The sequence below is a fragment of the Phyllostomus hastatus genome, unplaced genomic scaffold, assembly GCF_019186645.2.
Source record: "Phyllostomus hastatus isolate PE091 unplaced genomic scaffold, TTU_PhHast_1.1 phas_contig_58, whole genome shotgun sequence".
Classification (NCBI taxonomy): Eukaryota; Metazoa; Chordata; class Mammalia; order Chiroptera; family Phyllostomidae; genus Phyllostomus; species Phyllostomus hastatus.
Window position 1 is genome coordinate 28186832 of NW_025333916.1, and position 24933 is coordinate 28211764.

Genomic DNA, 24933 nt, shown 5'->3' on the forward strand with positions numbered 1-24933 from the left:
ACCATAGAGGCATTGCCTACTTTTTCAAAATCAGATAATCAGCAGTATAAAGAGAACACTGTCTAGGACAGTAGTCCAAAATTCCTGCTGTACATTATTAGAATAACACAGAAAGCTTTTTAAAAATGCTAATAACTAGGCCCACTAAGGATGAATAAAATAAGACTCTCGGGGAGGCTAAATTATTTTAAAATCTCCCCTGAAAATCTGTTTAAGTCAAAGGGCAGTATAATCATCAGAGAGTAAAATAATTTGGATGTAACCAGTTTTCTATGGAGTTTTCTAGAGGAAACAAAAGACAACTGAGGATTAACCTTTAACATTCTGAAGTTCACAATAATTGTGGTATACAGGGTTAGGCAAAAGTAGTTTCACAGTTGTGCATAGGGAAAATACAACTAATTAATACGTAATAATACAAGAATAAGCTCTGTTTTATGTAATCAAAAATGCAAGCTTACTTTTGCTTCACATTTTATATTGTTTGCAAAAATGGTCCTAATAACTCCTCTTATGCCTCTATGCATATTCCATCCCAATGTTACTTTGTTGCTCTTCTCAGCAAGAGGAAGACTTTAATTCTCCACCCATAAATCTGGTCTAACCTCGTGACTTCCTCTGACCAACAGTATGTAGAAATGATGTTTTGTGACTTCTAGTCTAGGCTTAGCATCCCCTCTAGCTATCTTGGAAGGCAATGCTACCAAGTCTTAAAGATCATTAATGATAAAAGACTACACAGGAAGAGGACACCAAGATGGTGGGGAAGTAAGTGGAAGCTACACTACCTCTACTGAGGATCAATCAGGAATTACAACTAAATTGTAGAGAAATCATCCTGAATAACCAACTGAACACTAGCTGGAGAGAAGCCTTATAACCAAGAAGACAGAAGAAACCACTTCACCACAAGCTGACTGGTCGGGAGTGTGGAGGAGCATGAGAGGGCTGGCTGGGCTCCTATGGTGGGCAGCTGAAGTGCCAGAGGGATATTTTAGTGGCCAGGAGTTTCCCCCTGAGAAGAGTGGGGTCTAAACTCCAAGCTGGGCTCCACAGCCAACAACACTAGGGCCAGATAACATCCAGCTGTGAAAATCAGCAGGCTTTCTGTCTGCCAAAGAGACACAGAGAGACAAAGAGAGACACAGCTGGAGACACAGAGAGCCTCTTAAAGAGCCAATGTAAAATTTCATTTGCAGCCACTTACCCTGGGCTCTGGCAGAGGGGGGCAAAGTGGACTAGAGATGCTTGAGGAGACTCTGGGGTTGGTGGCTCTAGGGCAAGAACTGAAGGAACAGATGCCAGGATCCCTATGCTGAGTCATGACCCATACTGCAGACGCCATCTTTCTCAGGCAGAGTATTCCCCTCCAAGTGGCTTCAGCCTAGGGAAAGCAATAACCCCACCTGCAGGAATTACTCAGCCCTACCCTGTGGTACTTAAGCTGGCTGCTGATTACAGCTTAATGCTATAGCACTGATTAGTTTAATGACTAAAGCAGAAAATACAAGGAAGCAGCCAAAATGGGAAGACAAAGAAATAGACCTTCAATGAAAGAACAAGAGAATCAAAAGAAGAACTAGATGAAATGGAGGCAAGCAACTTATTAATAGAGAGTTTAGAGTAAGGATTATAAGGATACTCAACAGCATGAAAGAAGACATAGAAACCATAAAAATGGACCAGTCAGTAAAAAGAATGCAATATCTGAAATAAATACTATACTGGAAGGAATAAATAGTAAGTCAGATGAAGCAGGGGATCGAATCAGTGATCTGGAAGACAAGATAGAAAAAAACACCCAGGCAGAGCCCCAAAAAGCAAAAAAGGAACTCTAAAAAATATAAAAGAGCTTAAGAAACATTTTAGTATAACAATATCCACATTTTGGTAATACCAGAAGGAGAAGAGAGTGAGCAAGGGATCAAGAATCTATCTGAAGAAATGATGACTAAAAACTTCCCTAATCTGGTGAAGAAAAAAGACACATAAGTCTAGAAATCTGAGAAAGTCCCAAACAAGTTGGACCCAAAGAGGCCTACATGGACACATCATAATTAAAAAGACAAGGCTTAAAGACAAGGAGAGAATCCTAAAAGCCACAAGAGGAAAGCAGGTAGTTACCCACAATGGTACACCAATTAGACTGGCATCTGATTACTCAACAGAAACATTTCAGTCAGAAGGGAGTGGTATGAAATACTGAAGGCGATGAAAAGCAAGGGCCTACAACCAGTCTACTTTACCCGGCAAGGTTATCATTTAAAATCTAGAGGAGAAATAAAGAGCTTCCCAAACAAGAAAAAGCTAAAGGAGTTTGTTAACACCAAACCAGTACTGCAACAAATGTTAAAGGGCTTTCTTTAAAAAGAAGAAAAGAGAATGGAAAAAAAAAGACACAGAGGAAATAGTCTAACAATAAAATAATACTAAATACATATCTATCAATAATCATCTTAAATATAAATGGCTTAAATGATCCAACCAAAAGGCATAGGGTAACTGAATAAATAAGATAATAAGATCCATACATATGCTGCCTCCAAGAGGCCCATCTATGATCGAAAAACACACACAGACTAAAAGTAAAGGGATGGAAAAATATATTTCATGGAAATGGGAAAGAAAAAAGCTAGAGTAGCAGTACTTATATCCAACAAAATACTTTAAAACAAAGGCTATAGCCAGAGTCAAAGAACACTACATAATGATAAAGGGAACAATCCAACAAGAAGATACAAACCTAGTAAACATTTACACACCCAAAACAGAAGCACCTAAATATGTGAAGCAAATCTTGATGGACAAAAGGGAGAGATTGATGTAAATACGGTCATATTTGGGGATTTTAATACCCCATTGACTTCAATGGGTAGACCTTTCAGACAGAAACTCAAAAAGGAGACAGGGGCCTTAAATAGCACTCTAGATCAAATGGATTTAATTGATTATCTCCAGAGCATTTCACACCAAAGCAGCAGAATACACATGGTTTTTAAGTGCACATGGAATATTTTCTAGAATCAACCACATTTTGGGATGTAAAATAAGTCTCAATAAATTTAAGAAGACTAAAATTACAGCAAACATCTTCTCTGACCACAATGCTAAGAAACTAGAGATCAATCATAAGAAGAACACTGAAAAACACACAAAGACATGGAAGCAAAATAACATGTTATTAAACAATGAATGGGGCCACAATGAGTTGAAGGAAGAAATCAAAAGATACCTTGAAACAAACGAAAATGAGTTCACAACAATCCAAAATCTGTGGGACACAGGGAAAGCAATGATAACAGGGAAATTCATAGCATTACAGGACTATCTCAAAAAAAAAGCAAACAAACAAGAAAAAGATCAAATAAACAATCTAACTTCACACTTACAGGAACTTGATAAAGAACCACAAACAAACCCCAAGGTGAGTGGAAGGAAGGAAATGATAAAGATCAGAGTGGAAATGAAATAGAGTCATAAAAAACAATACAAAAGATCAATGAATCCAAGAGCTGGTTCTTTGAAAAGATAAACAAGACCAACACATCTTTAACCAGACTCATCAAGAAGAAAAGAGAGAGACTCCAATAAATAAAATCAGGAATGAAAGAGGAGAAATAACAACTGACACCAAAGATAAAAAAAGGATTGTAAGAAAATATTATGAACAACCATATGCCAACAAACTGGGCAACCTGGATGAAATGGATAAATTCCTAGAAACATAGAATCTTCCAAAACTAAATCAAGAAGAATCAGAGAATCTGGACACATAGCTTACACCTAGTGAAATTGAAGCAATAATCACAAAACTCCCAACAAACAAAAGCCCTTGACCAAATGGCTTCAAAGCTGAAATTTACCAAACGTTTTGAGAAGAACACCCCTCCCTCTCAAACTATTTCATAAAATTCAAAAGGAGGGAAGCCTCCCAAACTAATTTTTTGAGCTCATCATTATCCTAATTCCAAAACTAGTTAAGATACTACAAGGAAAGAAAATTATAGGCGATAAACATAAATGCTAAAATCCTCAACAAAATATTAGCAAACTGAATACAGCAGTTCATCAAAAAGATCATACACCATGACCAAGTGGGATTTATTCTGGGAATGCAAGGTTGGCACAATATTTGCAAATCAATAAATGTGGTTTACTACATAAACAAAATGAAGGATAAAAACCACGTAAACTTAACAATAGATGCAGATAAAGCATTTGATAAAATCCAGTACCTATTTATGATAAAAACTCTCAGCAAAATGGGATTAGAAGGAACATACTTAAACATAATAAGAGTCATATATGACAAACCCACTGCCAGCATCATATTCGATGGCTAAAAACTATAGTGTTTCACTTAAGATCAGGAACAAAACAGGGATGTCCACTTTCACCTCTCTGATTCAACTTCTAATGCAAAGTCCAAATGAGAAGAATCTTATCTACTTCTGTAATACACAATAATCCTGTAAGAAGAGAAAGAAGTAGAATTAGAAAGGTATATGGGCAGAAGCAAAGGGAAATCATAAGGACAGTAAGTCTCTTCATAGGTACTGTTGTGATGATGCTCTATATAACTCCTCAGATGCACCAGCACTCAGAAAAGTAATTACTCGTAAGATGTCGAAGGGTGGCAGCTTCCCCTGACCCTCCTTACTGCTCAGGATGACTTCATGGAAGGAAAATGATACATGTAGTTTATCACCCCAAAGGCTGTAATCTTCAGATATGTCCTCTCCTCTTCTATGCTCTGGGGCTCTTGTGAAGGGGAAGCCATTATATTCTCAATATTTATTGCTGCCTAATAGAAACGAAACTTTTGGCACTCAGTATGGCAACACTCACCCACTATGTGCCAGTCAAGCAATGTGTACAAAGATTTTTTGACCTCTCAAGTATGTAACCTTATATCATTTTATTCTCCTCTGCCAGTACCCCACTGCACTCTGTAGCATAAGATTTGCCATTGATTTTGTCTTGAATTTAGGGGATATGCCTATTTCCAGAAAACTGCACGTTGCCACCTGAAGGTGAAAACTGGAATGGGTGAAGTATCTATATAAATAGCTCCTTCAAAATAATTTACCCCAAGCATTATCCTAGACAGCTGTTTTATTCCAACAAATATAATAAATTCCCCTGAAAAGCAGCTTAGTTTAGCAAAAGCTCTGGCAGAGTCTTAGCTGATCACAGCAAGAGAAAGCCATACTATGATTTGTAAACTCTTTTTCACAAAGCACAACTCATTTTTAAAAAATTTCTCAAGAGACTAAAAATATGCCATTCCCCATTCTACCCCAGTACATGAAATACTTTGATGGAGAGAAGTGATTTCGACTGCTTTGCTACAAGAGAAAATGTGGTGCCCTCTGGTGTTAGAAAGCACGATGACCCACGTCACCCTCATGCACTAGCATTCCCCAGAGGTTCTTAAAAAGCATAGAATTTTAGAAGTGAACAGCACATCCCAGTGCAGCACAGATATGTATTTTCTAACTGGGAAGTCTTGCTCATGGGTGATTAAATATTCAATTTAATTTTGATGGAGTATTAGAAAAGCACTGTAAAAAAAAAGGAGCCTCTTGGGTTACAGAATACCTGCCTATGTTATCTATTAAAGTCTGCAGCTTTATAACCAGGAGAACAAAGGTGAGTGATCTAAGATTTTGTAGCAAAAATACTGAATAAAGAGGGAATGACATTATAGCATAGTATGATTTATAGCTGATTCTTCAATGTGTAATAAAATATTGGAACATACAAAAATGGGATAAACAGAAGATGACAGCTGTGATAACAGTACCCACTGTAGAAACTAAAATATAACCCATAGAGTTGGAGTCCCCTACGCAGTATCTCAGATCATATTTTCCCTCCCCCCATAGGTTTTTTTAATCAACTGATTTGTAAATGTATTTTTTTCAGTTTTCTACATTTTCTCTAACACTGTTATATTGCTTCTAAAATTAAACAACCATAAACTATTACTTTGTAAAAGAAAGCCCGAGTAATAGCAATTACAATTGGTCATACAGAGCCAGGGAGAGGATTCCAGCTATTCCTCCCCAGTTTGGGGGCACATGGAGGCTGATATTGTGAGGTTCCCAGGTGTAAGAAGAATATGCAAGAGTAACATCTCAGCATCAGACAAGTTTTCAGGAGGTTTGAACAGGACATGGAGGCATTGTCAACAAGTGACCATTTTTTAAAAATATCTAAGGGCAGAAATAGGCAATGAGGGAGACAACAGGTGGGCAGTGAACATCTTGCTTGATGTGCTAAATGAAGCCAAATGTGTAGGTTTAGAATGAAAATCAGGCACAGTCTTCCCGACACAGCCTAGCTCTGACAAACAGAGCATGAACTCTGACATAAGTTCAGTCCTATGTGATAAGCTCCAAATTTCTGTGTCACGCTGGAACTGACTAGCTTACTGATGACTCTGTTTTTCCCATCGCCAAACAAGCTGGCTTGACATGAAATTTTGGAAAGTACAGTATGCATCTTGGTGTTCTCCTCCTTCTCAGTGCCTTCCCTCCCTACCCTGGGCCCCCACGTCTTCCTGTTCTATCTAGCTGCCCAAACCCTGCTGCCATCAGAGCTTCCTCATGCTCCAGTGCACTGATAGCTCAGGAAAATCAGGGAATACAAGTAGAACACCTTGTACTATACCCAGCATACAGTAAAGCTTAAACACTGTTAACAGCTGCTATTATCAGTCTCACTACCACAATCTCTCTGTTCTGTCCCTACCCTTCTCCTTGCTCCCAAACTTTCATTTTCTTAATATCAGGCTAAGAAAAGCTACCTAGATATACTTGGACATGAATATGGATACTGTCTTTTACTACAAGCAAGGGGCTGTGTAAGGTTATTAAAAAATATAAGATCAAAATATCATGTCTTCTCCATCTAATTCCTTTTTAGCCTGGTTCTTGGATACAGCTCCCTTTCCTCTGTTACATCCACCAGAATTCTCTTTCCTTGTTGATAAATCATTGTCAAAGACTCCATCAACTCAGCTCTATAGCACTCAATATCTTTTTGTTGATCTCTCTTCTTTCCAACAATTCTCAACCCTGACTATACATTGCAATCGCTTGAAAATATATATATATATACATTTAACATACAAAAGTGAATATCGTGATGCCCCATCTAAAACAACCAATGCATAATCTGATAGCATCCAAGCAGGGCAGTTTTAAGAGCTCCTGAGAGGATTTCAACTTGCAACCAGGCAGGGTTAAGAACCACTGTTAGCTGCTACCCTTAGATCCTTTACCATACCTGAAGCACTGAATACATAATTTATTTGTTCAATTTATCCACTCAGCAACCATTTACTGAGCTCCTACTGAGGGCCCAGCCTGAGCTACACAGAACTCTCCAGCAGCTACATGGTATACTCAGAATCAAAATAAGTTTCTGACCCCACGTCATAATTCTTCCTCAGCTGACCATTTCTCTTCTCTTTTCTGTCATCAATCTTCCAACTTCTGCACAATCTTCCTACCCTCCCTCTCCTAATCAAACTTGCTTCTTTGTGACTGCTCTGGGATTTTTAGTTACATCTCAAGGTGGTGGTCAAACCAATCCTCAAGTAAACTGTTGGCCAGATCCACTATGCTATGGCATTTCTGCAGTATAAGAAAGGATTACTGAGGTTCATATGTGTCTTCCCCATTCATTCCAAGACCCCTGAGGAGAGGGATCATATTCTATTCATGGCTGTATCCTCAATAGTTAGCACAGTTGCTGGAGAACAGTGAACTATCTGATGGGCACTAGTTAAATGAAGAAAAGGATGAATAATAAAGGTATATGATACTAAAATATTCTCTGAATCACCAAAGAACAGTAATATATGTGAGGGGAAAATAACAAACTCATTTTTGAGAAGCTGCAGCATAATAATGGTTAAAATCATGAACTTTGGGCCCTAGCCAGGTAGCTAAGTTGTTTGGAGCATCGTTCTGACACACCAAGGTTGCAGGTTTAGAAGCAACCGGGGAACGGTAAGTGGAACAGTAAACTGATGCCCCTGCTGCCCTTCCTCTCTCTCTCCGAAGATCAATTAAAAAAAAAAAAACTTTGGGAACTAGATCTGCCACATACTAGATCTGTGGGTCTAGGGAAGTTATTTAACCTCTCGGATTCTCAGTTTCTCCATTTGTAAATGGTGACAGCAATAGAAATTATTTCATAAAAATAGTGTGGAATTAAATGAAGTAGACAACTCAGAGAAATCCACAGCATATAGTAAGTAAGATGTGGCAGGCAAAAAAATGGCTCCCCAAAGATGTCTATGTCCTCACTTCTGGAATTTATTAATATGTTAACTTACGTGGCAAAAGGGACATTGAAGCTGTGATTAAGCTAATAACCTTAAACTGGAAAGATTATTTTGGATTATTTATGTAGGCTTAATATAATCACAAGGGTCCTTAAGTAGGTCAAAGGGAAGGTCTAACAAAGAAAGCAGAGGTCGGAATGATTTTATCATTAAAAGGAGGCCACAAGCTAAAGAATAAGCTCAGACCTTAGAAGCTGGAGAAGTCAAGGAACAGATTCTACCCTAGACTTCAAAAAGGAATGCAGCCATGCTAACACCTTGATTTTGGCTCTAGAACACCCATTTTATGACTGTGACCTCCAGAACTATACAACGATAAAACTGTGTGTTTCAAGCTATTATGTTTGTGGTAATGTGTCAGAGTAGCAGTAGCAAACTAAAACACAAGGGATATATAAATGTGATAAGTACTATTTTAACGTTTGCTGTTTCAAACCACCCTTCAGTTAACATCAATAGTGATAAGTCATGTTAATAGCACACATCCTTGATATGGTGTGTAATGTGATGGAAATGGCATTTTACCTCTGTGATCTTCCCCAAAAACATGTAAAGAAAAGAGTTAATATAGTTGGCTTGTCAAAGGGAAACTAAGTAAAACAATTCTATTTACAATTGCATCAAAAACAATAGAATACCTAGGAATAAATTTACCCCAGTGGGTAAAAGATCTGTACTTAGAAAACTGTAAGACACTAAAGAAAAATATTGAATACAAATACAAATAAATGGAAGCATATACTATATTCATGGATAGGAAGAATAAGCATCATTAACATGTCTATACTACCCAAAGCAACCTATAGATTTAATGCAATTCCTATCAAAATATAAATGGAGTTTTTTCACAGAACTAGAATAGTCCAAAACTTATATGGAACTACAAAGAGCCCTAATAACTACAGCAATTTTGAGAAGGAAGAGCAGAGTTGGAGTTATCACACTACCTGATATCAAACTATACTACAAGTCTATGCTAATAAAAGAGCATGACATTGGCATAAGAACAGATACAGGTCAATGGAACAGAATAGAAAGACAAAAATCAACCCAGACTTGTCTGGTCATTTAATATATGACAAAGGGGCCTTGGCTAGTGTAGCTCAGTGGATTGATCTTGGGCTGCAAACCAAAGGGTCGCTAGTTCGATTCCCAGTCAGGGCACATGCCTGGGTTGCAGGTCAAGTTCCCAGTGGGAGTCACGTGAGAGGTAACCACACACTAATGTTTCTCTCCCTCTCTTTCTCCCTCCCTTCCCCTCTTTCTAAAAATAAATAAATAAAATCTTTAAAAAATATATGACAAAGGAAACAAGACTATATGATGGGGTAAAAACATACTATTCAATAAATAGTGTTGGGAAAACTGGACAGATACATACAAAAAAATGACAATAGATCACCTTCTTACACCGTATATAAAACTAAACTAAAAATGAATTAAAGACTTAAATGTATGACTCAAAACCATAAAACACCTATAAGAAAACAGGCAGTAAAATCTCTGACATTTTTCTCAACAATATATTTTCTGATATATCTCCTCAGGTAAGGGAAACAAAATAAAAAACAAAAATTAAAAAAATGTGATTAAATCAAACTAAAAAGTTTCTGCACAGCAAAAGAAATATCAACAAAACAAAAGGACAATCTAGGAAATGGGAGAACATTTTCACTATTGATATATCCAATAAAGGGTAAATATCCAAAATTTGTAAAGGACTCATAAAACTCAACACCAAAAATAATCCAATTTAAAAATGGGCAGAAGATACAAATAAGTGGAAGCATATACCATGTTCATGAATAGGAAGAATTAACATCATTAAAATGTCCATACTACCAAAAGTAGTCTATTTATTGAAAACAGTTCCTATTAAAATACCAATAGCGCATCTCACATAACTAGAACACTAGAACAAATATTCCAAAAACTTGTATGGAATCACAAAGGACTCCTAAAATCCTCAGCAATCTTGAGAAAAAAGAACAAAGGTGAGGTATCATGCCACCTGATATCAAACTATACTACAAGGCCATAGTAATCAAAATATCAGGTACTGGCATAAAAACAGACACATAGATCAATGGAACAGAATAGAGAGCTTAAAAATAAATCCATGTCTTTTGGTCAATTAACATTTGACAAAGAAGGCCAGAAAATACAATGGAGTAACGACAGTCTCTTCAATAAATGGTGTGGGAAAACTGGACAGATCCATGCATAAAAATGAAGCTAGACTATCTGTTTATACCATACATAAAAAAAATAAAGTAAAAATTGACTAAAGTCTTAAATGTAAGTCATTCTATTCATGATTGTATCCTCAATGTTGGCACAGTTGCTGGAGACCATAAAAATCCTAGAAGAAAACACAGACAGTAAAATCTCAGACATTTCTCACAGCAATATTTTTTTCTGAGGAGATATTCCTTGGGCAAAGGACAGAAACAAAAAAATAAACAAATGAGACTACATCAAACTAAAATGCTTTTGGACAACAAAGGAAACAATCAACAAAAGAAAAAGATAACCCACAGAATGAAAGAACATATTTGCCACTGATACATCTGATAAGGTTGATTTCCAAAATACATAAAGAATTTCTACAACTCAACACCCAACAAACCCCAAACAGTCCCATTAAAAAATGGGCAAAGGACCTGATTAAACACTTCTCCAAAGAAGACATAAGATGGCCAACAGACGTATGGATGTGAAGAAAAGAGAAGTCTAGTGCACTATTGGTGGGAACACAGATTGGTGCAGCCACTGTGGAAAGCAGTTTGGAGTTTCCTCAAAAAATTAATAATTGAACTGCCTTATGACGTAGTGATTCTACTTCTGGGAATATATCCATAGCAACCCAAAACACAAATTTGAAAGAATATATGCACCCCTATGTTCATTGCAGCATTATTTACAATAGCTAAGATTTAGATGCAACCCAAGTGCCCATTAGCAGATGAATGGATAAAAATGTAGTGGTACATTTATACAGTGGAATACTACTTGGGCACAAAAAGGGAAATCTTACCTTTTGTGACAGCATGGATGAACCTAGAGGGTATTATGCTAATTGCAATAAGCAAGTCATAGAATGACAAATATCATTAGATTCCTTACAAGAGAAATCTAATGCACAATACAAACAAAATAGAAACAGACTTATAGATACATGGAACAGATTGACAGCTGTCAGAGGGGAGGGGGTCTAGAGGGCTGGGTTAAAAAGGTAAAGGGATTAAGCAAAAAAAAAAGTACTCACAGACACAGACAACAGTATGGTGATTGCCAGAGGGAAACTGGGGTGGAGGGAGGTGGAAGAGGGCAAGTGGGGGGGAAATAGGGGTGGAAAAAGACTTGACATTGGGTGGTGAGTGCACGATGTAGTGTGCAGATGATGTGTTATACAGTAGTACCTTGAAACCTGCATGGTTTTATTAGTCACTGTCACCCCAATAGATTAAATTTAAAAAAATGGGCAGAGTACCTGAATATACATTTCTCCAAAGAGAACATACAGATGGCCAACAGACATATGAAAAGACACTGAATGTCACAAATCATCAGATAAATGCAAATTAAAACCACAATAAGATACCACATTACACCTGTCAGAATAGCTATCACCAATAAATCAACAAACAAGTGTTGCTGAGGATGTGGGAAAAAGGGAATGATTGGTGGGAATGAAGACTGGTGCAATTAGTATAACAAATATTATGGAAGCTCCTCAAAACACTAACATTCAAACTGCCCTATGACCCAGCATTTTCACTTCTGGGTATATATTTGAAGAAACTAAAAACACAAATTCAAAACCTTCATGTTCACTGTAGCATTATTTACAACAGCCAAGATCTGGAAGCAGCCCAAGTGCCCATTAGACAAGTGGATAAAAGAGTTGTGGTAAATATACACAATGGAATACCCCTTGGCCATAAAAAAAATGAAATTTTACCATTTGTGACAGCAAGGATGGACCTATAAGGTATTATGCTAAGTGAAATAAGTCAGACAGAGGAAGACAAATACTGTATGATTTCATTTATGTGTGGAATCTAAAGAGCAAAATAAATGACAAACAAAATAGTAACAGACTCATAGACACAGAGAATAGACTGCTGGTTACCAGAGGGGAGGGAGTTTGGGTGGCTGAGTGAAAAGGTGAAGGAATTGAAAAGTACAGATTAGAGTTTATAAAACAGTCCCAGGGATATAAAGCACAGTGCAGGAAATTGAAAATTAAGATAAACTGTAATTGAAAATTAAGATAAAATAAAATATATAGTAGGCCTGTCTGCACTTAGCAGGTTGGCCCTAAGCTGGCATCTTACAACTTGAACTTCTACAGGATTCCCACCACCCTAATAACAGTGACTCAGTGTGCCTAAAATGTCTGCACGATATGCTTGATGTTGAATATCTGCTTTTCTTCTGGAGTTTGGAAATCTGGTATGTGCCAGACAGAAGTGTCTAATGATCAGCCCGCAACAAAAACCCTGGGCCCTGACTCTCTGATGAGCTTTCCTGGTACACAGCATTGCACATGTGTTATCACAACCTGTTGCCGGAGGAATTAAGTTCATTCTATGTAACTCAAAGGGAGAGGACTCTGGGAACTTGCACTTCTTCTAGACTTTGCCCCATCCACTTTTTCCCTACGCAGATGTTCACTTTTATACTTAAACTGTGATAAAGCAGAGCTGTGAGCATGACTATAGGCTGAGTCCTGTGAGACTTCTCACTGAATCATCGAATGTGGGATGGTTGTGGGGACCCATGACACAGCCCAACACCCCAGTCTAATAAAAACCAATAGACAACCTCATCTGAGGGACATTATACAAAATATTTAACCTGTATTCTTCAAAACTGTCAAGGTCATCAAAAACAGGGAAAGCCTGAGAAACTGCCAAAGCCAAGAGGATCCTAATGAAAAGTGACAACTGAATGTCAGGTAATATGGCTCCCTAGATGGGATTCTGGAACAGAAAGAACATCAGGTGAAAACTAAGAAAATACGAACAAAGTATGAGCTTTGTAATGTGTCAATATTGGTTCATTAACTGTAACAAATGTACCATTCTAATGTAATGTAGAGGATTCTGATTATGGGCTAATGTAACTCTCTGCAATGGCTTCACAACTTTTCTATAAATCTAAAACTATCCTAAAATTTACAAAAACCTTTTATTTAAAAAATTTCTGATCATCCACCTATTGTTCATAGTCTGTTAATCATTAGAAAATTCATATGTATACATTGCTTAAGGTAAAGACATTATTAATTCCATTTAATTTTGCTCCACAATTATTCATTTACCTAAATTTTGAAATCAGTTTGAAATGGCAGGAAAACAAAGTTAAGACATTTAGTCATGTTTATTTAAATTGGCTGAATATTTATATCTTATTAATATATTACTGGATGGTAACTTCCTGGAAGGTAAAAGCAAATTAGAAATATCAACCCATTGAACAAGCCTTAAATATTTTTACATTAATAAAATAAAGAAAGTGACAAACTTAATAATTAGGCATAAAGTAGAGTGAGAGACAATGATCTGTCTCTGTATGACTGAAGGTCATAATGTTCTGTCAATCAATTGTCTTTTCTTTAATTATTTTTTTATTGATTATGCTATTACAGTTGTCCTGATTTTCCCCTCTTTGCCCCCTTCCCTCCAGCAGCCCCCACCCACTCAGGAAATGCCCCCACCATTGTTCATGTCCATGGGTCATGCATATAAGTTCTTTGGCTACTCTATTTCTTATTACTGTAATTTACATACTCATGGCTATTCTGTAACTACCTTTTTGTACTTCATAATACCCTCCTCCTTCCCATCTGGCAACCTTCTAGTAACTAACTTCTTTTCTCTTGCTTTTAAGAGTATCTCTTTATCTTTAACCTTTGGCCTTTTAATAATGATATGTCTTGGAGTGGGCCTCTTTGCATTCATCATAATCGGACTCTGAGCTTTCTGGACTTGCATGTCTATTTCCTTCACTAAATTAGTAGTTTTCTTTCACTATTGTTTCAGATAGATTTCCAGTTTCTTGCTCTTTCTCTTTTCCTTCTGGCACCCCTATGTGGTGAATGTTGGACCTCTTAAAGTTGTCCCAGACGCTGTTTATACTATCCTCATTTTTTTGGATTCTTTTTTCTTCTTGTTCTGCATGGTTGTTTTTTGTTTCCTTATGTTCCAAATCATTGATTTGATTCTCAGCTTCATCCATTCTACTATTGTTTCCCTATAAATTGTTATTTCAATTAGTGTATCCTTTGTTTCTGACTGGGTCTTTTTTATGCTTCTGAGGTCCTCACTAAGTTCCTTGAGCATCCTTATAACCAGTGTTTTGAACTCTGCATCTGATAGCCTGCTTATCTCCATTTCATTTAACTTTCTCTGGAGTTTTGAACTGTTCTTTCATTTGGGCCATGTTTCTTTGTCTCCTCATTTTGGCAGCCTCCCTGTTCTTGTTTCTATGTATTAGGTAGAGCTGCTTTGACTCTGTCTTGGTAGTGTGGTCTAATGTAGTAGGTGTCCTGTAGGGTCCAGGGACACAGCCTCCCCTAATCACCCAGGATGCGTACTCGAGGTATGACCTTTGTGCTGAGTACACCCTCCTCTTGTAGTTGAGTCTTGGTAGCTGTTGTGAGGTCAATGGGAGGGACTCACTCAGGCCAGCCAGCTGCAAGGACTGACTGTGACCACTGACTACCAACCTCCACTCACTGTGGACAATCAGCTATGCAGGGGCAGGGTGGTGATGCTCCCACATGGTCTGTAGCTGTCCACTGGGTGTGCCGTCTCTGTAGTTCTCTGGGTGGTGCAGGCCAAGGTCAGCCTCCACCTGTGTTTTGCCCGGGTCACCCTGCCTTAGCTGTAAAGCAATCTGAGATGACTGCTACTTATGCTGGGCTTGGAGATTCCCAGGTGAAGCCAACCTGTGACTCTAATGTGGATGCTAGGGCTCCCTGAAGCCACCTGTTGCTTGTTTGATAGGATTTAGGGGCCAAGACCAGCCATTCTTATGGAAAAGCAGCCTGGGTGGGCTTGTAAGTTGAGCAGGGTAGAGACTTTGGGGATCTCTAAGTTGGGTTACACAATGTTAGTCAGGTTGATGGAGTCTCAGATATGGAACCAGCCTACTAGCTCTGTAGCGAGAGGGCTCAGCAAAAGGGAAATGGCCTCTGCTCACCCTATGCCAGACACTTCAGTTTCCCTGTATACCCCTGGTGCCACCCTGGTGCTGGAGCTCAGAGGGAGCAAGTTTGGGTAAGTGAGTCTGTGTGCAGGTTCCTCAAGAAGAAATGCTGAGGGCTCCAGCAGCCTCCTCCACCAACTCAATTCCTGCTGGTTTTTGCAGCCAGAAGTTGTGGGGACTTATCTTCCTGGCACTGGAATCCTGGGCTGGGGGGACCTAGTATGGGTCTGGGACTCCTTGCTCCTGAGATATCCCTCCCGAATTTTTATCCACGTGGGTGTGGGGCCAGCCCATAGGCGTCTGTGCCCCTTCTACCAATCTGGATGGATGTGGTATCTCCAAATGTGTAGTTGTCAGACTTCCATTCAGCTCAACTTCTGAGGTTCCCAAGTGATGATTGTTCTATATTTCAGTTGTAATTTTGATGTGGTTGTGGGAAGAGGTGAGCCATGTCTGCCTACGTTGCCACCTTGACTAGAAGCCCTATTATCTTATTTTCTAAAAGAACATTTTATGATTATGTTTCTGTGTTTAATAAAATCAGTAAAAATCTGTCTTCTAATTAAATTGGTGTATTTTCATTACTGAGGCTTTTCATTTCAATAAATCATTAATTTTATGCTTGCTGAAGGGAATGAATGGGGAATAATTTCTCAATATGTGGATAACTATTATAATTCACAAGTACAAAGGTTTCTTTTATTTTTTATTTAATCTTTATTATATTTTTTCCATTACCATGTAGTCCCCTTATATCCCCCTCCCCACCCCAGCAACCACCACACTGCTTTCTATGTCCATGAGTCCTTTTTCCTTTACAAAGTCCTCTTTTAAAAAGATAACCAAATATATATTTGGAATGTGATTTGTGTGTGAACTGAACATGATGAATCCAGTGATAAAAGATTAAATGGAGCCCTGGCTGGCGTAGCTCAGTGGATTAAGTGCGGGCTGCAAACCAAAGTATCGCAGGTTCGATTCCCAGTCAGGCCACATACCTGGGTTGCAGGCCATGGCTCCCAGCAACCGCACATTGATGTTTCTCTCTCTCTCTCTTTCTCCCTCCCTTCCCTCTCTAAAAATAAATAAATAAAATCTTTAAAAAAAAAGATTAAATGGACTACTAAAATTTGTGAAAAATTCAAAATGATCCCTATGTACAAATCCATGAAAATGACATTTTAGTGCCTTTGTAGAAAATATATATCTTTTCTAGATAAGCCTGAATAAGCAGGTCTTTAATATAATTTATTGACCTCTATTCAATGCAGTACCTAAATCACTCCCTTGTAATAATACAAGCAGTCTTACCTCATTTAGTTTACTGAAAACAATGTAATAAAATTGTAGATTGTTTAGTGATTTATTACAAAGCATAATATTTGGTCAATTATTTTATATTCTCATGCACATCACTCCACAAAACACAAGGTAAACTCTTTCATTTCACAATAGCTTCTCTTGGGCTTTAAAGAGACATTTTCTTCTACTCATATTAAACAGGTTCAATGTTAAGAAATGCAAACACAGTAGAATAAAATGTTTAAATAGAATCATTTAAAAATATTATACACTCTAATAGTGGTGGCTTTAATTTCTTTTAATTCAGAGGAGAAAATATTTTGTTCCAAGATAGACTTTTATATTAATTTCTTCAAAATGCGGATGTTTTGGCTTTTTTAATGATTATACTGACTATCTAGACAAACTATATAGGTCAAAGAAAATCTCAAAAAAATCAGAAAATAGTTTAAACTAAATTGAAATAAAAATACAATATAAAAGTCAAACAATGTAGCTAGTGCAGTCATATTAGATGGTTAGATGACAAAAAAAGAGATTTCTAATTAATAACATAAGTTTCCACCATAAAAAATTCTTATAAGAGAAAGGAAAATAAAGTCAAAGTAAGCAGAAGAAAAATCAGAAACTAATGACTCTAAAAACAGAAAACACCAGGAAAAGTAATTGAAACTCAAAGCTTGTTATATGGAAAAGTCAGTAAAATTAATAAATCTACAGCAGTGGTCCCCAACCTTTTTGGCACCAGGCACCAGTACCATGGAAGACAATTTTTCCATGGCTGGCAGGTGGGAGGAAGGGGGAGGTGCTGAGGGGGGTGGAGCTCAGGCAGTAATGCCAGTGATGGGGAGCAGGATGAAGCTTCTCACCTCCTGCTGTGTGGCCTGTTTCCTAACAGGCCTTGGACTGATACCGATAATGGCCCATGGTCTGGGGGTTGGGGACCCCTGACCTATAGCAAAGTAAAAAGGAGAGAGAGAGAGAAGATACTGCCATTATCAGGATTGAAAATGGGATACCATTATAGACCCAATAGACATTAATAAAATAATAAAGAAAAATTACAAATGACACTACACATATAATTTCAAAAACTAATTCATTGAAAACAATAAACTACCAAAACTTACCCACTATGAAATATATCACCTGAACTGTCCTATAACTATTTAATAAATAAAATCTTAAAGCCCAGATAATTTTACTACCAAATATTAAAAATAACATCAATTCTCCATAATATTTTCCATGAAATAGAAAAGAATACTTCCTCACTCATTTCATAAGGCCAGTATCCTGATATCAAAACCAAAAATATAATAAAAATACAGAAAACTTCAGACCAATATCCTGCATGTACAGAGGAGAGAAAAAGAGAAACCCTCTAAAAATATTAGCAAATTGCATTCAGCAATATATAGAAAGAAAAATACAACATAGTAAAGTGGTATTTCTTGTGGGAATGAAGGACTGACACCATATTTGATAAGCAATAAATATTAAAATTGAGAATACATGATCATATCAATTGATTCAGAAAAAGCATTTGACAAAATCAACATCCATGAATGACAAAACTTCCAGCAAGCTAGGACTAGGAGAAAACTTCTTTAACCTGATAAAGGACATCTACAAAAAATTTGCAACTAACAAACCTAATGGTGAAAGACAGAATGCTTCTTCCTAACATCAGGGAAAAGACAAAGATGTCTGCTCTCTCCACTTCTACTCAAAATTGTACAGGATGTTCTAGCTATTTCACTAGCACAAAAAAAAAAAAGAAAAATTGATATTGGAAAGGAATGAGTAAGGCTATTTTCATTTGCAGATATGATTGTCAAAGTAGAAAATTCAATGGAATCTACTAAGAAATGAGTATTCCTAATTGGTGATATTAGAAAGATTGTAGGATATAGGGTCAATAATAAACAATCCATTGTATTTCTATATATTATCAATGAACAATTGGAAATTAAAATTTAATAAGGCAACACCATTTGCCGACATTATTAAAGTACAAATACTCAGGTATAAATCTGATAAACCATGCATGGTTTCACAATGCTGAAAACTATAAAATAATGATAAAAGAAATAAAAGAAGGCCTACATAAAAAGTGAGACACGGATTAGAAAAATCAACAAGGAAAGCTTTCAGTTCTTTCCAAGTTGATCTATATAGATTTACCATAATTCAATAAAAGTCCCAGCATTTTTATAAATATAAACAGATTCCACATTTTATATGGAAATGCAAAGGAACTAGAATAATTCAAACAATTTTGGAAAAGAACAATAAAGTTGCAGGAATCACAGCACCCTATTTTATGACTTACTCCAAAGGTACAATCAAGAAAAAGGGCTACTGGCAAAGGAAGAGATACAAAAATGAACTGAATAGAATAGACAGTCCAGAAATAGACCTGCACATACAGAGTCAATTGATTTTTGACAAAGCTGCAAAACCATTTCAATGGAGAAAGAACTGTGATTTCAACAAACAGTGCTGGAACAATCAAGCATCTCAATGCAAAACAATGGACTAACCTTGATCTAAACCTCACATTTTACTTCTAAAAAATCAACTCAATGTGAGCCACAATTCTCAATGTAAAACTATAAAACTTTTAGAAGAAAACATAGGAGAAAATCTTCATAATCTAGGGTTAGGCAGAGTTCTTAAATACGACACCAAAAGTATGATCCATTTAAAAAAAAAAGAAATTGGACTTCATCACATTAAACCTACTTGCTTTACAGGAAAAGAAAATTGTTAAGAGAATATAAAGACAAACTACACACTGAGAGAGAAAAATTTACAAATCACATATCAAATACAGAACTTATATCCAAAATATATAAAGAACTTTTACAAGTTCACACCAAGAACACAACCCAATTAAAAAATGACCAGCAGGCTGACAGCTCTGGGGTGGCAGGGATGGGTGGAAGTTTGGGGAATGGAGGGATTGACCCAAAAATAAAAAGGATTCATTGACACGGACAACAGTGTGGTGAGTGTGGGGGGAAAGGGGTACGTGGAGGTATAAGAGGATATAAGGGGGGTAAATGTTCATGGAAAACATGTAATAAAAATAAACTGTTAAATAAAAAAGAAAACATGACCAAAAGAATTGAAGACACTTTGCTACAGAATATATACAAATGAAAAAATAAGCACATAAAAAATGTTCAACATCATTAGGGAAATGCAAATTAAAATCATAATGTGATACCACCACACTATCTACTGATTGACGAAGTATAAAACATGGAGACCACCAGCTGTTCACAAGGATGCACAACTAATGGAACTCTCATATATTGCTGCTCTGAATGTAAAATAAAAGAGCCATATTGGAAAATAAATTGACAGTTTCTTATAAAGTTAAATATACACTTACCATATGATTCAGCAATCCTACTCCTGAGTATTTACCCTAGAGAAATGAAAACAGGTTTACACAAAAACCTATACATGGATGTTTATAACAGCTGTTTTCATAATTCCCCAAACCTGGAACAACCCACCTGTCCTTTGACAGCTGAATGAACAAACCATGGTTCATTCATCCAATGGAATATTACTGAGCAATAAAAAAGAACTATAGATATATTCAACAGCGTGGATGAATCTCATGGCAATAGTGCTGAGTAAAAGAAGCTGGTCTCAAAATGTTATATACAATATGATTCCAATTTTATAACATGGTATCATTATTATTTTATAACATTATCAAAAAGGCAAAACTAAAGTAAGGGAGAATGGGACAGTGGTTTTCAGGGATGGGACAAGGGTGTGATTATAAAGATATAATCAAGGTACAGTTATAAAGACACAAGTGAGATTTTGGGGGTGATGGAATTGTATCCTCACCGTGGTAACTATTACACAAATCTATACATGGGTTTAAATCATAGAGCTGTATGCCAAGAATAAATCAATTTTCTTGCACAATACTTGAAAAAAGACAACCCAAAAGACTATGCTAAATTTTAAAAAGGTTTGTTGGCTGAGTGTAGCTCAGCACTATCATTTCCCAAAGTAGGTGCTTATTTAACATCGGCTGAACAAAATCACTACAACTGGCTGCATTTTCTGCTTCAATGTCAAACTCATTTCTATTCCTAAGCTTCAAAAATGTAACTTTCTGTAATGTCAGTAACATTTTCTATAATGGTCTCTCTCATGGTAACGTGTCTAGTTTGCACAAAACTAAATCATTAGAAATGTCAAATGAAAGTCAGAAATCTAGATTTCCCAAGCAATTATTTTAATCTTAAAAAAATCATTAATAACAGAAACTTTAAAATATCTTATATGCTTATTTTCCACATTAAAAAATGGACAGGATCTGTACTGAAATTAAACAAACGTATGGTATACCAAACAGATATTTTAAAAATGCATACAGAATTAACTAATCTTTATTAAACATGAGCTGAATAGCTGAGCCATTGATTTATCTCAAATATTAACTTTCTAGGATCTATCTTTTTGTGTGAATTAGCAAACTGACTATTAAAGTTTATTTTTACTCTTTCTGGCTCAAGCCCTGATGTGCACTCATTACTCATGTCATTCCTATTTTGAGTTTCCTTTGCTGAGAGACATGGGGCATTTGTCTGCCTGTGGCTCCTGTGTGACCAGCCACACCTGTCAGGGCCCCACCACATCGCTCGGCACACTGATGGCCACAGGTCTAAGACTCGTTCACTGTGGTCAATTAGCTGAGCGGTCTGGTTAAATCACACGTGTGCAGGGAATAAAAGTAACCATTGAGGGAAAAAACATTAACTTCGGTCTTGCTTTGCTGTAAACTGTGTAACAGTGCTCCTATGCTGGAAAATGAGTAATAATATAGGTAAGGTTTTCAGAAGTATACAATCCAAGGATTAAATACATTTTAAAAACTGCAAATATGTCATTGGTGTATACTTACAGTACAAAGTATAATTTTAATACGTTTTTTAAATTTCTATTTTGTTATAGAATTATTTTAGTTCCCTCCATGTTGTTTTTAAGGTATTCTTTCTGAATGTTTGCTTAACATATAAACATCTCCAATTTATGTAGGTTTAGGTCAAATTTTCAATAAAATTTTTGAATTTTACCACTTCAGTAAACTATAAAGTATTTTATAACGGTGCTAAAATATATTCATTTATACATTCTACAATACATGCTTTGATGCCACATTACACCATCACTTGCAAATAAACAAAACTAGAATGCTCTTGTTAGTTAATAATTTAAAAATATAGTAAATGATTACCTACTGCTATAATTATACCATTGAACTAAAAGATGAAAAACACCTAACCTTATTGAAGCACTCAATGTAGTAGCTTTATTTTGTTCAGTCTATGACTAGAAGCATAAACAATAATGAGTTTGTTTAATTGTTTTTAAAAGAATTTAATAATATATATATATAAAGTTTCAGCTTTCTACATTTTGGCTCTGAGGATATTGTTAGTATTCAACATACTGATTAATTAGGACTACTGTCTATTATGGACAAGAACATAATAATGGCAACTTGTAAAAATAAAGTCTATACAGAAATATACTAATCCTTGAACTCCCAATTTTTATGAGTGTCTCGTCCACTGGCTTTAAAGGCTTTCTTCAGCACGTAACATTTATTGCTCAGACCCCTTACACACCCTGCCCTTGAGCGTATCATCATGGGTATAGGAGTTTGAACCTCCTATACAAGAGGCATGCCTTCTTATAAAACTACAGGAAGGGTCAATTACCCTCTAGATTATTTTCATAGTTTAACACAGTTACACACAATTATGAGGGCAAATAATTACATCAGACTCCGGGAAAAGATGCATTTAAGTTAAATGTGATGGAAGTGAATGGATATCACTAAGATTACAGTTACTTAGAGAAACTTGTTTGTATTAACCTAAAATAAAATCCTAACTCAAATAAATTTAAAATGCTCATGACAATCTAGTCTCAATATCATGGAGATTACTGTTCCTTTAAAATATTAACAGTATTGGGAAAAACTTTACAAAAGGGCATTTTCTAAACATGTGTGAGCATAGAGACAGACAACAATTACAATACAGCTGCATGATTATTAAGTTCTCCAAGACAGAAATGTCCTTTCAAAAATTACTGAAGTCAAGTTTTTATATAGTGTAAGTATTCAAAAGTTAGCTCCTTTCCCCAAGCCTCAACATTTATCATACAGAACTTTTAGCAAATTTTTGAAAAATTACCTGCTTCTGCAGCCATCTTTCATGCCTTCGTTGTTTCCTTCTCAGATTCTTCAACTTGGTCCTTTCTCTTTTACTGAGCCTCTGGTTAATGGCACCCAAGGAAAAACTGCCCGAGCGCAAGAAGTCCAGAGCAGAGCGATGCTCCTCCTGGTTCGAGGCCTCCAGCGTGCTCCTGCCTGCCGAGGGCAGGTCCATCAGGAAAGCCAGGCTGTCAGACCCGGCATGGTCAGAGTACACTGCAGAAGCTTCTAGACCGCACTGAAATTCTCCTCTTTGTGTCTGGGTCTCATGGGGAACCACTGAAATTCTTTGCAGCAGCCTATTAGGATCAAAACTTGATGAAATCTGAAAGGAACAGCTATTTTTAGTAGATTCTAAAGGCAAGTCTGAAAGGTCAACAGGCTGTGTTTCATTTAGCCTGGAATGGGCAGTAGTCTTACTATGTATTTCATACAAAGTAGGTAATAGAGTCAGCTTCTCACTGATGTTCAGATCCAAGCTATGCGATTTTCTATGAAAAGCTCTTCTGGTGCATCTGCCAGGCACAAGCTGGGGAACAAAAAGCTGGTATTTGGGATTGGATGCTTTGAAGAGCAGTTTTTCCTTCTTCATCTGAAAATATGTAGACCGTACCTCCAGGCAGAGTGCTTCTGTTAATCTTCCAGAGCCATTATTATTTTGAGCCATGTTTAAAAGCCTGTGACTTCTGTTTTTGAAGGCGCCACCTGTCAGCTGAGTTTCCGTGTCACGACCTGACTGAACTCTAGGATGTGACAAGTATTTCAGCGATGGTCTCATTAGTCGGCCTGCCTGTGCTGGCTGACAGTCGGTCCGGCTCTTGGAGAGATGTACAGCTGTACGCAGGCCACAGGAACATTTTGGAGTGCTGACAAAATTAAAGCCCCCTAAACGGGCCCCACAAAAAGGGCAATTCAGTTTTCCAACTGTCCACTGGGCCTACAGGTAATAAAGGAAAATAAAGACAATGCATTCATTGTTAATCAAAAAGAATGTGAGCTGTTTTTTTTTTTAAGCCAATGACATGAAAGTTTTCTATGCCACAGAAAAAGCTAGCTTTCTGTTTTCTGATTAGTAGACAGAACAGTAAATGGAAACAAGCAAATAGAGATAAGCAGCTCCAAAGTTCTAGAATGGTAACATGGTGCTCATCATGAGCATCTAAACAATACTCCTAAGAATTCTAAAAAAGTCTCTTAAACAATAGGTTGAATATGGATACAGTGTGAACTAATGAAAAGAAAAACACACTACCGAACCAGGAAGCACATCAGTCTACAGAGCTTAATTTGCAAGTAAAATCTCACAGAAAAGTGTCTGTTTTGATACACTACTTGCATACCAAGCACTGTGGGAGGGAACTTGACCCAATCATCAGAATAAAGCTCTTCCTGCCTTTCTACATGCAACCAAAAGATACTGGTTTATATATCGGACAGTGCATTTTCTACACGCAGATTGGAAATTAATAATGAGCTGGCTTAAAACGATCTTTTCAACAGAGACAGTGGAACATCTGCAGTGTCCTAATACGTTTTGTAAAGTTTGGGACACTAAAAGCACCACACTGGCATTTTCCCAGGAAATCATTACAGTGTGAGAAGGGATGCAAGGAAAAGCTATAAACGTTGTTTAATAACAAAAAAGGTTAAGCTAGTCAGTGAAGACAGACAACTTTATTTTTCTAAAAATCATATTACTTATAGTTTTCTAAGACTTAAGCATTTTTAATTATGAGAAATAATGATACTATACTGTTAACAAGGTGAGTTCTTGCTCTTATAGTATTTCATT

General features: G+C 36.8%; 1 protein-coding gene across 6 annotated transcripts in view; it reads right to left on the reverse strand.

The window, feature by feature from the left end:
* RNF180 (ring finger protein 180) overlaps nt 1-24933 on the reverse strand; it is a 170062-nt gene that overhangs the window by 89391 nt on the left and 55738 nt on the right. For 5 of the 6 annotated variants that reach the window (XM_045847704.1, XM_045847706.1, XM_045847708.1 and 2 more), the window contains 2 exons: nt 23122-24078; nt 20283-20318 (listed from right to left, as the gene is read on the reverse strand). In XM_045847704.1, the coding sequence (XP_045703660.1) occupies nt 20283-20318; nt 23122-24078 (993 nt within the window). The remainder of the gene's footprint in view (nt 1-20282; nt 20319-23121; nt 24079-24933) is intronic. The other variant, XM_045847707.1, reaches the window with a different exon arrangement.